At 42.8% G+C, this 15473-nt stretch overlaps 2 protein-coding genes across 2 annotated transcripts; one reads left to right on the top strand and one right to left on the bottom strand.

Moving 5' to 3' along the window:
- Nucleotides 1-791: 791 nt before the first annotated feature.
- Nucleotides 792-11651, bottom strand: ccnq (cyclin Q). The gene is made up of 5 exons (XM_038273452.1): nucleotides 11307-11651; nucleotides 9268-9451; nucleotides 6701-6833; nucleotides 5188-5406; nucleotides 792-1210 (listed from the first exon to the last, which is right to left on the bottom strand). Exons 1-5 carry the CDS (start codon nucleotides 11452-11454, stop codon nucleotides 1121-1123), a joined length of 774 nt encoding a protein of 257 aa, XP_038129380.1. The 5' UTR covers nucleotides 11455-11651; the 3' UTR covers nucleotides 792-1120.
- A 331-nt stretch (nucleotides 11652-11982) lies between these two features.
- Nucleotides 11983-15473, top strand: cfap126 (cilia and flagella associated protein 126). Its single transcript, XM_038273460.1, has 5 exons — nucleotides 11983-12123; nucleotides 12217-12279; nucleotides 12357-12428; nucleotides 12508-12696; nucleotides 14764-15473. Exons 1-5 carry the CDS (start codon nucleotides 12097-12099, stop codon nucleotides 15076-15078), a joined length of 666 nt encoding a protein of 221 aa, XP_038129388.1. The 5' UTR covers nucleotides 11983-12096; the 3' UTR covers nucleotides 15079-15473.

The raw sequence follows: 15473 nt of genomic DNA on the forward strand, positions 1-15473 counted from the left end.
TACTCCATCCAGACAGTGTCTTGCCCACGACCAAACTCTAATAAATTAGCAAATATTCCCAAAGGAGTAAATCATGATAATCTAGTAAAAATTAAAATAACTCCAATTGGGGAAAAAGTTAAAACGATTAAATGTGGTCTGTTTAACATTAGATCTCTTTCCTCTAAAAGTCTGCTAGTTTATGACTTGATTTGTGATACATTGACTTATGTTGCCTTACAGAAACCTGGCTGCAGCAAGAGGATTATGTGAGCATAATGAGATATCTCCTTCATCATGTAAATTTTCACGTAGACAAAAGTTCTGGGCGAGGAGGAGTAGCAACAATCTTTCAGTCTGACTTACTGATTACTACCAAGACAGTTAATACCTAAAACTCTTTTGAACATTTAACCCTTAATTTCCTTCATCCAAATAGAAAAGCAAGAAAACCTCTTCTTTTTGTAACTTTGTACCGTCTGTATAAGTACCGTAAAGTTTTCCTTAGACAGAAAACTTTGAATCAATCTGACTGGATGATCTGGTTGAACTGGAAAGAGACCTGAGATGACATGATGTGAATTGGAGCTATAGAAATAAACTGAATAGAATTGAATAAACGGAGGTTCTAATACTTTAGAACCGACCAAGCTGTGAGGATATTCTTTAGCCAGGTTTCATAAAATAGTAATTTTATCCTAACTGAAAAATTTAAATAAAAATAGACTCACAATAACAATGGTTTCAGAATAGACTCTGGATTTTAAATATAGAAATAGGTTAAATAGAAAACAGAGACAAAGCAGGTCAGATCAGATTTTTATGAAATCCTGATTTATTGTTTAATTAGTGAGATCAGAAGCATGAAGCTCTGAGTTCTGCAGCAGCTCAGATTAAAAAGCCGCCATGTTTGGCTTTGAGGCGCAGATCAAAGGCTATAAATGTCTCCCCTGTGTGGCGGACGATGGTACTGCAGGAAGGATTTTCATCAGCTCCATAACTGGAGCAAATAAAGTCATTGTGCCTCAGATGCACAGATGGTTGACATGCACCTGGATCCCCCCTCCCCCCCTGTTCATAGTAGGTTCAGGTCTTCAGTTTCATGGTCACCAACAGGAGCTCCTCTCCGTCGCCGTGTTCTTCAGACGCATTTGGCCTCCATGTCATAGAGCCGGAGAAGGTCTGAGATCACGGCATCGATGTCTGCTTTGGTCACATCCTCACACAGCACCTACACACACACACACGCACACACACACACACACACAAGCAAAGGCCACACCTGACCTCAGTAAACAGGGACATCAAAGGTGCACACAGCATTTCAAATGACCCAGATTCTGTGGCCTTTAGGGATAAAGCGAACGCTCTGCACATAAAGAGACGTTCCTTCATTTGAATCTGAATGAAATGACTTTCTAAAGGAAAATCTGAGACAAAATCACGTTCATGGGGGAAAACCAACTCTAACAGTAATTGATGTTACATAAGCGGTGTGAGCCTCTGAAGACTGGCTGCAGCTGTGATGTCATCACGCTCAAAAGAAACGCCAAACAGAACTGTAGGCATTCAGTCTGCTCAGCAGCACATCAACCTTTGGACCACATCACTGCTTTAAACTGTTGCTAGGCAGAAAATACATCAGCATCCATTTAATCATGAGATGAAAAACGATTTGCTTCAGTTTGTAAAGCGATTCTAAGGATTCAGGATGATGCTTTAGGAAACCTACAATGATCCGCTGAATTATTGTGAAATTAAATGATCAAACTGAATACTAACTCTGGTATGAAGGAGCACCAGACGTCATCAGCAGGAAGCCATGATGCGGGCGATTAGTTAGTGTCTCCTTTACATTAATTAGCCATAAAACTCTTTAAAGGGATTTTATCTGAAAACTTAAAACAAGGACAGAGAATCCTGGAGGTTCTGGTTAAGACCTCACAACGCAGCAGAAAGGCTTATAAAACCTGGCAGAGCTGACCTGCAGGGTTACATGTGGCGGCAGGATCACGCTGTGGGGGGGGAAGGTAGGAATCATCATTGATGCCGGGTCAAAGCTGAAGATCGACACCCGATGGGATTTAGAACTGAAGATCGACACCCGATGGGGTTCAGAGCGGCAGATTGCCGCCCGACGGGGATCAGAGCGGCAGATCGATGCCCGTTTAGGGTCAGAGCAGCAGATCGACGCCCTATGAGGGTCAGAGCTGCACATTGACGCCCGATGGGAGTCAGAGCTGCAGATCGCCGACCGACGTGGGTCAGAGCTGCACATTGACGCCCGATGGGAGTCAGAGCTGCAGATCGCCGACCGACGTGGGTCAGAGCTGCACATTGACGCCCGATGGGAGTCAGAGCTGCAGATCGCCGACCGACGTGGGTCAGAGCTGCACATTGACGCCCGATGGGAGTCAGAGCTGCACATTGACGCCCGATGGGAGTCAGAGCTGCAGATTGACGCCCGATGGGAGTCAGAGCTGCAGATCGCCGACCGACGTGGGTCAGAGCTGCACATTGACGCCCAATGGGAGTCAGAGCTGCAGATTGACGCCCGATGAGGGTCAGAGCTGCACATTGACGCCCGATGGGAGTCAGAGCTGCAGATTGACGCCCGATGAGGGTCAGAGCTGCACATTGACGCCCGATGGGAGTCAGAGCTGCAGATTGACGCCCGATGAGGGTCAGAGCTGCACATTGACGCCCGATGGGAGTCAGAGCTGCAGATCGCCGACCGACGTGGGTCAGAGCTGCACATTGACGCCCGATGAGGGTCAGAGCGGCAGATCGACTCCCAATAGGAGTCAGAACGGCAGATTGACGCCCGATGGGAGTCTATAGTGGTCTGTAATCATCTCTGAGCAGCTCTGATTGTCTGAACGCAGCGCTCCGCTTCTACACCTCAGCTTCACTTTCTGCTCCGACTGTTTAACCTCTTCCCTCCCAGCCGACGGCGTTTTGGCTGTTTCTGTCCGAACGCCTCGCAGCCATTTTAATAACTATTCGTCGGCTGTCGGAGCAAAGAGCCGCGGCGAGAAGGAAGGAAAGGATCCGCCGCGGACAGACAGGCGGATATTGGCTAAAAGTTTAACCTCACTTTCAATAACGTTTCTAATTGTTAGAAGATGAACCAAGAAATCAGCTTCTGACTGAAAACAAGGATTTTTTTCTATGTTTGGAAACTAAATATTATTTTTTTGCGGATAATCAGAAGCTTCCAGAAAGAACTCGTTTTCAAACAACTTTATTTATATTAATCTTATGTCGCTCATGTTAACTAACTTTCTCATTCCTTCATTTTCACGTTGTTTTTCAAATAAAAATCTAAAAAATAAATGTGGTTAATTTTACCTCGATCTCCCACAGGCGTCATTTTGACGGATCGATTAGTTGCATTATAAATTCTTCCTGTGGTTGATTTACTGTTTCTTTTTTCTCAGTACTGTTGCTTAGCAACCAACAGTTTACCTAGAAAACTCTGGAACTTGTAGCCTGGGTGCCATTCCGAACTTAGTCCCGCCCACAATGTTTGAGGTCGGGAAGTTCGGTCTGGCATTGCTCAATAGTAGCGCGAGTATGCTCGCACAATATCTGGCGGGCCAATCAAATTGTCAGGGCGGGCTTTATACGATGATGGACAGATGATCAACAGTAACGTAATCAAGTACGTCACCAAACGGCGATGCAACTCGGCGTGAACGACGAGGTTGACATAGCCAGCGGTCATTGCCAGCTCCTTTTCGGAAGCCCGGAATCCTGGCTGCTGAACAACATGCTAGGCTCCGATGGTTTTCAAGCCAACGTTCTGGGTATCGTCGTGGACGAAGTTCATCTAACTTACAAATGGTAACAGATCATCTGACTGTCTGATTTAGTAAATAACTCGCAATGTCATGATATTAATCCCATGTTGTAAACATAGTAGGTAACGTTGTACGTTTGAGGTCGGGAAGTTTAACATACGTCACGCACTCCGTTGCTCTTATTGGTTGTAGGTCTATCCAATTGAATGCAGAGGCATTTTTTTTTTCCTGGTTCGTTCGAAACACGCCCCATAATCACAGCTCTATGGAGCAGCATCAGACTCATTCTGACTAGAATTGAGTCGGACTACGTCAGGCTAGGAACTAGTTCCTTTCAGAAGAAATCTAACAGCTAAACAGGCTTTAAAAATGCTTCAGAATATTGATGATAGCGATTTGGGCGGCGATGGAGAGACCGATGAGGAGGACTGGTCCAAAGCAAGCAGCTAAGATTATGACAGCGAAGAGGATGATCAACGTGACCCATTTTGTTCAAGGTTGGCATTGCCCACACCTCAGCGGCCCAAAGACAAACCGCTGGTCTACTATAATCACACAGGTCAGATCAAATGATTAGAAAATATTCTAGCTCTAATGCGACGGCGACTTGTGGCTCTTTTACCATCTGTTGGTCGTAGCAGCTATAAACGCGTTGGTTTTGTTCAGGAGCTGTTTGAACGTCACCGTCTCACGCAGAGATTTTATCCTTTAACTGGTTAAACAGCAGCTTTGGCGAGGCAAAGAAAACGGCGACCAAAAAAAAACGTTTTTCATTCATGTGAAAAGTTGTAAATGTTCGGAGGTGAATCAATCAGTTTCTGTTAATAAAATTGTAATTTCATACGTTGAACCTGTGTCTTATTTTCTGATTTATTTTTGATACAGATTTGGACAAAAAATAATAATTGAAATATAATGCAGCCTTTAAAGTAATATATATTAACTTCTTTATATCCATAATGGGTTCATATGGCACACTAGAACCATTTCAGTCAATGACATCATGACTGCTGCTGCGTTTCATTGGTTTAAAATCTCACCTGTCAAACCGACGGCCAGCGGGAGCTTCAGTGTTTAAATCACGGCTGTTTCATCATGAAATATTTCAGAGCTTCGGTCCCTAAACTCACCAACATGAGGAGCTGAAAACTCGACTCGATCGCAGACGGCTCCTTTGTGATTATGAGGAACAATGATTAGCAGAAAGGAGCCTTTCCTCTATATATAAATAGAAACAACAGTGATGTCATAAATACAGACTGATTCATTATTTTAGAGCTTCTTTTGTCCTCAGCTTCAGCATGTCTTGCTTCAGACAGTCAAATATTGAATTGTTGAGGAAACAGAACATTGTTGTAGTTGTGAAACATGCAGAACGGGTCTGATTGTGATCATGAACACACACCTGCCACCACTGCTTCTCACCAGCAGGCAGCTCCACGCCGTAGCTGTTCAGCGCCAGGTAGAGGGCGGCCACCGCGATGTGCTGCGGCACGTGGCGGATGCACATGTCCCCATGGTAACAGTCTCTCAGCAACGCCCAGGAAGTCTCGGCCACAGGGGTTCGAGACCAAGCGTGTCGGTTGACGAGTGATTTTACAGACAGGAGGTAGTGGAGTAAATACTGCAGAGAGAAAAGAGTCGACCGGGAAAAAAAATCAGGAAGCAGCAGAAACAATCCTTCACCTCAAACCTTCTTCTTTTAATTCAGACGCCGTTCAGCCTGTGATCCTGTTTCTGTTCTTTTTCATTTACAATCGTCTCACTTTCTGTAATCCTTTAGAGAAATTATTAAACCTGTAAGGATGTCACACCTCAGCCACTAGGTGGCACTGTTGCCATTGTTTTCATACCTCCAGCTGTTTTTTTTCACTGATCTCTATTAATTCACTGCTGATTGCCTGAAAAAAGTGAAGCCACCCTCCGCCATGTTGGTACTCCCCACTCCCACAGAGACGCACAGTAAAGATGCCTCCCTGTGCAGCATTTAGCTGCTAAAACCAGCGGTTTTCTGTTTGCAGGAAGACGTTCCACTGGTAATTTAACCAATAAATCCATCTATAGCCGATGGATCCTATAGTAAAGTCTGTACACTAACATTTGTCTGGCTATCTGGGACCGACTGGAAGACATTGACTGAGTTAGCCACCGACATTGGGTCTAATGTTAGAAAATAGAAAGTAGAGGAAATAGAAAGTAATTCACTGTGAAATGTTAATGTAGGAATTCTTTATTCAGTGGATCATGCTGTCATTTTTATAGTGTTTGGTTTATTTCTAATTTGAAAAAAAATGTACTGAAATATATATTGTATGTTATATTTTAACCATATATGTATATATATTGCATGTATTATCAGACATGTAAGATATGTAATCACCATAACAATGTAATAAATCCTTGTAAACTGATGTTCATCATCAGTTCAGCACTTTTGGATCATCTGTATTATTCTGCTTCATTAACACATTAATTTTATTGTGACAGATTTGTACAATATGTTATATTACATGATTTATACACTTCTTTAATTATTATCTACTACTTTTTATTATAAGTTAAAGTTAATCTACTGATGCTATGAAACAGTCAGTCTGTGTGAAAGTAATGAATTTATCTTTATGTTAAAAGTCTTCAGTCCCCCTGAAAATGACTGAGCACGGAGCACACGGATTGTTTACATTCAGACTGGTCTATAGGGAGTACCAATATGGCGGCCGGTGGTTTAACTCCACCCTGTACTACCAACAGGCAATCAGCAATCCAGTGAATAAGTAGAGATCTGTGGTTTTTTCTGCTAAATAAGACATTAGGATCACCTGAAATGACACATTTTAAGATGACCAACCTGCTAAATAATCCTGGAACCATTTAAGTCTCATTACCAACTTTTTTAACCACAAAACGCCCTTCACTACCTTGTGGGGGTGTTCAAAGGAGACGTGGAAGTTGAGCTGTCGGAGGATGAGGAGCTCACATCGCACCACGCTGTCCCTGAGGTCCCAGAACTCCTTATCACACTCCAGGGGGGCGCTGCCTTTGTTAAAGTACCTGCGAGACACAGACCTGCAATTAGGAGCTTTTCCTTTCTGTCTTTTATAAATTAGAAATAGTCATTATAACGGCTGCTAACTTATTCCTAGCTGTGATCATGTGACAGCAGGGCTGCCAGATTAATCACTAACTGAGCATCAGATCCACACTAAAGATAAGAGTTGATTGGAAATAAAAAAAGATACCCAGACAGCCTTAAAATATAGAAAACTATCTATCTAGGTTTCTATCTTTGCATTTATTTGCTGATTAACTAACATCTGCTGAGGAAGAACTTTTTCATGCTAATAGAAATATTTCTCTGCCTTTGGGGGGAGTGGCGTCCTAGTGCTTAGGGCGTAGAGCTATGAATCTAGAGGTTCAGAGTTCTAAACCCACTCCCACAGACTGCCACTCTGGGTCCCTGAGTAAGACCCTTAACCCCACACTGCTCCCCGGGCGACGCACAATGTGTAGTTATTATTAATTATTTGTAATTTTTTGTCCCCATAGTAAAAAAAAAGTGGTATTGAGATCTCAATCATTATTTAACCAAATGTTTTTTAAATAACCTTTTTGGTCACATTACGTTTAACCAGAATAAGACACCGAATGTCTCCCCGCCGGCCTCTAGGTGGCAGTAGTTCTCCTGAGGCGGCTTTGCTGCCACACAGAGCAGGAAGCAGGTAGCAGCAGATCCATGCATGGAGTAGAAGGATGAAGCTTCCCAGAAGTGATGAAGAGTTGAAGCTTTGTTTGGGCTAATTGATTCAACGATCCCCACAGTTCATGAAGCTTCAGGTGAACATGTCACCACCTACTGGTGGAGAGCAGAACTACAGCTAGATATAATCTGGAATTTGTTAAGCTTCTGCTGCTTTATCTCTGATCCACCTTAAGGTCAGACGTCCAGTAAAGTGAGTGCAGATGCGTCTGATGCTCCTGTGTTCAATTCTAGAGAGCAGCTTTGCTATATTAGCTGTGATCAGCGGGTAGAAAGTAGTTAGAATCTATGTTGAAGTGAGAAAGTCCTCCTGAAAACATGGTCTGTGCAGTCAGTTCATCCAGATTACCATCCTGCCTTCAAAGATTATTTCTCTGTGGGAGCCTCTCAGACCCCCACATACCGGCGCTGCGCTGTCACTGGGAATCCCCAGCAGCAGCTGCCTCAGGCCCGGGAGCCTCTCCAGGGTTTTCCCCTCCTGTTGGTGGCGGCTGGAAGTAGATGTTAGCGTTTTTCAGGTCTGTGCTACAAACTGCAGGCAGCAGGATAATAAAAGCCAACATATTCTGCCGGCAGGTTTCTACATTTGAAGTTAATTTAGGCGTTAATAAACTGTTTCAGAGGAGAGATCATAGCGCTCTCCATCAGCAGTGCTGTGTCTGACTCCCTGCCAGCTCCCAGATCAGCTTCTCTGGTTGGTTGATGAGGCGCGTCCAGAAGCTGCTGCCTCTGAAGCGCCTCAGATGCTCAGAAGCTCATGAGGCTCCTGCTGCTCTACAGTCATGGCCAAAAATAATGAGAATGACACAAATATTATATTTTCACCTGATCTGCTGCCCTCTGGTATTCAAGTATGTCAGATGATGTCATCACATACAGAAATACAATTGCAATCATATTCTTATTAACAGAAGCTTTTATTGACAGAATGAGTTAATGCAGCAGGTCAATATTTGCAGTGTTGACCCCTCTTCTTAGGACCTTTGCAATTCTCCCTGGCTGCTCTCAATCAATCCTGACTGATAGAGTCCATTCTGCACAATCAATGCTTGCATTTTGTCAGAATTCCTAGGTTTTCGTTTGTCCACCCGTCTCTTGATGATTGACCACACGTTTTCAATGGGATTAAGATCAGGGGAGTTTCCAGGCCATGGACCCAACATCTCTCTGTTTTTGTTCCCTGAGCCAGTTAGATATCACCTTTGCTTCATGGTGAGGTGCTCCATCATGCTGGAAAAGGCATCGTTCATCACCAAACTGCTCTTGGACGGTTGGGAGAAGTTGCTGTCGGAGGACATTCTGGTTCCATTCTTTATTCATGGCTGTTTTTAGGTCAGACTTTGAGAGAGCCGACTCCCTTGGCTGAGAAGCAACCCCACACATGAATGGTTTCAGGATGCTTTACAGTTGGCATGAGACCAGACTGGTGGTATAAACTGGTCTAAAATGTGTTTTTTTTTTTTTACGACACCTTTAAAAGGCATACGCTAAAGTTAAACCTAAATCCATCTGAGTCTAAATAAGACCCAATAAGAGGGACAGAGTCCAGAACCTGATCACTAGAGAGACAGAACCTGATCACCAGGAGAGACAACTTTGATTAACATTATAATCAGTTATAGAAACTATGGTGAATAAATGTTTTTCTTATAATGGAGGATAGTTTAGTTTAGCACACATTGGAGCAGATGATGAATATTTGCTAATAATCCCTCCTGTGTGGATTACCTGTGGCTCACATTGATGATGTCACGGGTGCGAATGTGCTGCTCCTCCACTTTACCAGCCAGGTATAAGCAGCTCATGGCCACCAGGTAGGGCTCATAGAGCTGCGATGTGACCCGCTGGAAGAAGCGGTGATATAGGAGGCAGGCTGTGGCCACAGGGACAGAGCGCATGCGCAGCTTCACTCCTGGAAAACAGGTGAATTTCACAGGATTAAATTAATTCCTGTATCTGATAGACTTTAACTAAAATCATTACTAAACCTTTATTCACTGCAGCACCTTTCTGCTGGATTTCTAACCAAAATCCTGGAGATTTATGATTCTAACGGGAATTAACTAATTATAACATGTTTAAACTTTTATAAACAAACATTTTAATGAATTTAGCAGTTGAGTAAAGTCCTATCTGTGGTCACTAGATCTAAATCCTCATCTCTGGTTAAATCATTTAGACTTTTCTATCAGTTTATCCCCTGATTAAATCAGAAAGAGGAAAACAGAGCCTCACACCGGCCCTTTGGCATGTGGATGGTCGTTTGGTGCATGGCGCGTGTTTTGAAGCTGCTTATGGAGAAATGTCTTGGGCCGTGAGTAGTGAGGAAACAGGAAGCGATTCTTGTGGGATGGAAGAGGGAAATAGTGACAATGAAGGTTGGAAGATAGCAACATCAAAAAATGAGAAAAAGCGGAAAAAACAGAGATCAGTTCAAGGGGAATCTAGTTCAGAACAATCCAGTGATGATCATTCCATACATTCCACAGCACAACAAAATGAATTCAAAGTCATATTCAAAGTCGTTAATCAGGCAGACTCTTTTACAAATTGGAATCCGGTTCACTTAACAAAAACCATCAATAAACTTGTCGGAGAAGTCAGAGGTGCCAGAATTCTGTACAGTGGAGACCTGCTAATTAACTGCAGAGACAGCGCCCAGCAAGGCAAAGCAATACGGATCAACAAAATTGACGGGATAAGAGTTCAGTGCAGCCTAATGGAGAACAAAAAGATCAGCAGGGGAGTCATTGGAGGAGTTCCTCTAAAAATTTCTGAAAAAGAGATTCTGGAAAACATAAGCGGTGCAAAAGTAAAAGAAGTAAAACGGTTAAAAACAACAAGAAACGGAGAAAGATCTGACAGTTTATCAGTGCTAATTAAATTTGAGGAAGAGCAATTACCAAGCAAAGTATTCATCGGTTACATAAGCTATAATGTCAAAATCTACAATCCTCCACCATTGAGATGTTTCAAATGCCAAAAATTCGGTCACATTGCAGCAGTTTGTAAAGGGAAACAGAGGTGTGGAAGGTGTGCAGGAGAACATGAGTACGGAAAATGTGGAAAAGAAGCTAAAATAAAATGCTGTAATTGTGGTGGAGAACATACTGCTGCCTATCGCGGCTGTGAAGCAAGCAAAAGGTCTGAGGAAATTAAAAAAATGAAATTTGAGCTCGGAATAACCTACGCTGAAGCTGCAAAAAGGATCCCATCTCAGTCAGAAAAACCCAAACCTACAGTTCAACACACAGCAAATTCCAAACCTCTAGAGAAATCTCCAAAAATTGATGAAGACTCACTTATTGTTAAAAAGACAAATTTTGTTCTTTTCATGGTAGAAGTAATTAATTGTACTGCACAGACAACAAAAAAAACGGAAAAAATCAAAATAATAGTGAAGGCTGCAGAAAAATATCTGGACATTAAAGATTTGAACTGGGAGATGGTTGGAAGTATGATGGGAGGACCGATGGGACCATCAGAAACTGGCAGAGTTAAGATGACCTAGAGTAAATTAAAAATTATATGGGCAAATGTGATTTAGTATTATGTTGGTTTAAGTTACACAGGTTTTTTTTTTTTTTTTTTTTTTTTTTTTTTTTTTTTTTTTTTTTTTTTTTTTTTTTTTTTTGGGGGGGGGGGGGGTGAATCGTTTTCTGTTTTCTTGCTTTACTCCATATCAGTTGGTGGCGGTAATGCACAATTCACAAGTCTGCCAACCGCCATAAAACCCCATAAGAAGAAGAAGAAGAAGAGCCTCACACCTGTCTCCATCATGAAGCGACACACCCGGAAGTGGGTCCTCATGTCCCGCGTGGGTTCCGACCCGGCGGCGCCGCCGGAGCCCAGGCTGCCCGGCGGCCGGAGCTCCTCTGCCGGCTGGGCAGCTAACCGGCAGGACGGTCCCTCCATCCCACCTGCTCCGGAGAAGGTTAAAAATAACCAGAATGAAAACTAAACCAGCCTTTCCTGATAATCCCAAATAATCCCAACAGTAATGTTTGTTCTGAAAACTTAAAGCAGAATAAAGACAAACGTTTGTTGTCTAATTTCGCTAGCTCTGTTGATTAGCACGTTAGCTAGTTGTTTCTGACACCGGAAGATAAATACACACACTTCCGGCAAATTCTTTTTTTCAAAATAAAAGCCTCTTGGAAATACGGAAGAATCTGTTATGATTTAGAAGAAATAAAAGTATAGTTAAACATGGGGGTTTCCTGTTTAATTATTATTATTCATTACTTAAAAACTTATAGAAATGATGAAAAATGTCCCTGATGTTACTCACTCAAAATGAGATCAAAGATATGGAAATGTATCTTTGATTTCCAAATGGTTAATTTAATGTTATATTAATTAGGCAATGTTCAAATATAAAAAGAATTAAATAACACCACATTCAAGCGGCAGTAATAATTTATTGTTGCATGAAAACATAAAAATTTACAGCCTATACTTTTAGAAATCTTCCTGATCGGCTTTCTACCAATCACCTTTAAGTTTGACTGAGTTGCTAAGCAACGGATCAACACAACGGATGCAAACTGATGCAGCATGTCTTCCAGTTTCTCGGCTAACCAGGTAAACAAACTTTCTGTCAATAAAAAACTAAAATATATTTATATAATTTTTTATAAATGATCTAATTTGCTGAAATATTTTAATTGAATAAAGTATGAAAGCGCCTTCAGAAGCCAGAGGCTGCAGAACTGGTGTGTGACTAAACCCTTTAAAGAGGTGAGCTGTTTATCTGCAGCCTGTTTCTCACTGTTTTAATTTTGATCCCTACTAAATATTCTAAGTTTCTCTAACAGCGTCCACGCACACGGGTGGGTCCCTCTTCCTTTGTAGCAGACAGCAGAGGGCACCTGCTCCCAGGGGTGAAGGTAGTTACACCTCCTGCTTTCATTTAAAGTGGCCCCACAGTGAATAGTTCTGGGTCAGGTCTCTGTGTGGTTCTTGCAGAAAGGCGGAGCCTGGCCAGACTTCAAAGGTACCTGGGATCTACCAGCACGCATCCCGCCCCCCAACATCAACACCACCGCCCGTTCAGCGGCGGGTCTGGATCGACTGAGGACCTGGGGCCTGTGCCCACCGCAGCGGGGCCAATCACTTTCACCCAGCAGCAGCAGAAACACAGACAGGGGCCACCAGGTCAGGGCCACTGATTGATGGTCACTCCATCTTATTTCAGCGGCTCCCTTTAATGTATTTTCTCCACCTATTCCTGTCTTTAGCTTTTTCTTCTTCCAGAGGTTCATCATGAAAAAGCAGATAAACCTGAGGGTCTTCTGTAAGTATTTTACATCTTTCTCTCCAATGGAGGAGATTTTCTCACATAGTCCAGGAAAATATCTGTAACCATTAAAATTAGAAAGGAGCTTTTTTTACTGTGTGGAAAAATCCCGACATGGTTGCAGTCAGCTCGGCGGTTCATTATTTCTTATGCATTATTATTTTTCGTCGTAAGGAAGTCATATTTAAAAGTCAAATAATTCTGGCTTAAACATGTATAAAAATGTACTCTTTATCAGACATTATTGTCCCAAAATTAAAAAATTTCTATTAAAAAAAAAAAAGTCCTGTATTAAAATCTGTTTTTTCCGTTAACTCCTGCAGGCCAGTTAGTTCTACGTCAGCCTGCTAACTGAGACCAATGCAAACAGTGACCATGCTAACTGGCCATGATAAGTGAGACCATGCTAACTGAGACCAATGCAAACAGTGACCATGCTAACTGGCCATGCTAACTGTGACCATGCTAACTGACCATGCTAAGTGAGACCATGCTAATAGTGACCATGCTAACTGGCCATGCTAAGTGAGACCATGCTAACTGGCCATGCTAACTGTGACCATGCTACCTGACCATGCTAAGTGAGACCATGCTAACAGTGACCATGCTAACTGGCCATGCTAGCTTTGACCATGCTAACTGGCCATGATAAGTGAGACCATGCTAACTGAGACCATGCTAACTGTGACCATTCTAACTGGCCATGCTAAGTGAGACCATGCTAACTGGCCATGCTAAGTGAGACCATGCTAAGACCATGCTAACTGTGACCATGCTAAGTGAGACCATGCTAACTAAGACCATGCTAACTGGCCATGCTAAGTGAGACCATGCTAACTGGCCATGCTAAGTGAGACCATGCTAACTGGCCATGCTAAGTGAGATCATGCTAACTAAGACCATGCTAACTGTGACCATGCTAACATGCCATGCTAAGTGAGACCATGCTAACTGTGACCATGCTAACTGGCCATGCTAAGTGTGACCATGCTAACTAAGACCATGCTAACTGTGACCATGCTAACTGGCCATGCTAACTGAGACCATGCTAACTGAGACCATGCTAGCCGTGACCATGCTAACTGGCCATGATAAGTGAGACCATGCTAACTGAGACCAATGCAAACAGTGACCATGCTAACTGGCCATGCTAACTGTGACCATGCTAACTGACCATGCTAAGTGAGACCATGCTAACAGTGACCATGCTAACTGGCCATGCTAAGTGAGACCATGCTAACTGGCCATGCTAACTGTGACCATGCTACCTGACCATGCTAAGTGAGACCATGCTAACAGTGACCATGCTAACTGGCCATGCTAGCTTTGACCATGCTAACTGGCCATGATAAGTGAGACCATGCTAACTGAGACCATGCTAACTGTGACCATGCTAACTGGCCATGCTAAGTGAGACCATGCTAACTGGCCATGCTAAGTGAGATCATGCTAACTAAGACCATGCTAACTGTGGCCATGCTAACAGGCCATGCTAAGTGAGACCATGCTAACTAAGACCATGCTAACTGTGACCATGCTAAGTGTGACCATGCTTACTAAGACCATGCTAACTGTGACCATGCTAACTGGCCATGCTAAGTGAGACCATGCCAACTGGCCATTCTATGTGAGACCATGCTAACTGAGACCATGCTAACTGTGACCATGCTAACTGGCCATGCTAAGTGTGACCATGCTAACTAAGACCATGCTAACTGTGACCATGCTAACTGGCCATGCTAAGTGTGACCATGCTAACTGAGACCATGCTAACTGGCCATGCTAAGTGAGACCATGCTATTTGCAGATTATAATGCTTCTATAAAACAGAAGGAATTAAATGACATTAATTTGTCCTTTAATGTACCTTTTTCTCTGTTTGCAGATTTTTAATTTTTATTATTCTTTGTTCTTTACAAAAACAGAGTGATGAACGTCGAAGCTCGGCAGACCCATCAAACGCAGCCGAAAGCCGACCAGAGTCCCAGAACCGCCCCTTGACTGGCAGTGAGAGCTCCGGCTCCCAGAGACACGAGGCGGGAGCTCCGGCTCATCAGATCCACCGAGCTTCAACGAGTGAAGCTGGAGAAATGACTCATGAAGCTGAGAGTGAAACCTCCTCCAGGCCTGAGAGTGGATCCCAGAGCAACATGTCTGAGCAAACGGCTAAATCCTCCTCCAGGTCCACAGAAAGGCAGCCAGCGGGACCGCTGAGGAGCGGGACACCCTGCAGGACATAAACACCAAGAAGAGTCAGAGGTCCCATTATTGGATTAATTGGAAATCAGAAAGAAAGTCTTCCATTATTTCAAGTTTCAGATCAAATGAAAACTTTAATAAATGTATTGTATCCAACTTAAAGGAAATGAACATTAGTGGTGCTTGCTGAGTGATAATTCATCAGAAAAGGACAAAGCAGTGAAATAAATGTTTTACAAAATAAGGAAACTTTGTCTGATTGTGGAGATTAGAATTCCTCAGAATGAGTCAGATGGGAATAAAAAACTGCATTTTTCTTATCCCACAATAAAGTGAATACAAACTTTGAACAGAAATAAAATAATAATAATAATGTCACTTTAAACAGATGAATTCTACCATTAACTTTCTTTAATTCAATAAAAAACTATGACGA

Source organism: Cyprinodon tularosa, unplaced genomic scaffold, assembly GCF_016077235.1.
Source record: "Cyprinodon tularosa strain WSP-4 unplaced genomic scaffold, ASM1607723v1 ctg872, whole genome shotgun sequence".
In the NCBI taxonomy this organism is placed as follows: Eukaryota; Metazoa; Chordata; class Actinopteri; order Cyprinodontiformes; family Cyprinodontidae; genus Cyprinodon; species Cyprinodon tularosa.

What these genes read in the sequence shown, in the direction of transcription:
- ccnq (XM_038273452.1), bottom strand. Translation starts at nt 11,454, where the DNA reads ATGGAGGGACCGTCCTGCCGGTTAGCTGCCCAGCCGGCAGAGGAGCTC. An exon ending in TCGCTTCATGATGGAGACAG is followed by an intron (nt 9,452 to 11,306) that starts GTGTGAGGCTCT and finishes CCTGTTTTCCAG; the next exon opens with GAGTGAAGCTGCGCATGCGC. An exon ending in GTGAGAAGCAGTGGTGGCAG is followed by an intron (nt 1,211 to 5,187) that starts GTGTGTGTTCAT and finishes GTGTGTGTGTAG; the next exon opens with GTGCTGTGTGAGGATGTGAC.
- cfap126 (XM_038273460.1), top strand. Translation starts at nt 12,097, where the DNA reads ATGTCTTCCAGTTTCTCGGCTAACCAG. An exon ending in ACCTGCTCCCAGGGGTGAAG is followed by an intron (nt 12,429 to 12,507) that starts GTAGTTACACCT and finishes TGGTTCTTGCAG; the next exon opens with AAAGGCGGAGCCTGGCCAGA. An exon ending in ACACAGACAGGGGCCACCAG is followed by an intron (nt 12,697 to 14,763) that starts GTCAGGGCCACT and finishes TTACAAAAACAG; the next exon opens with AGTGATGAACGTCGAAGCTC.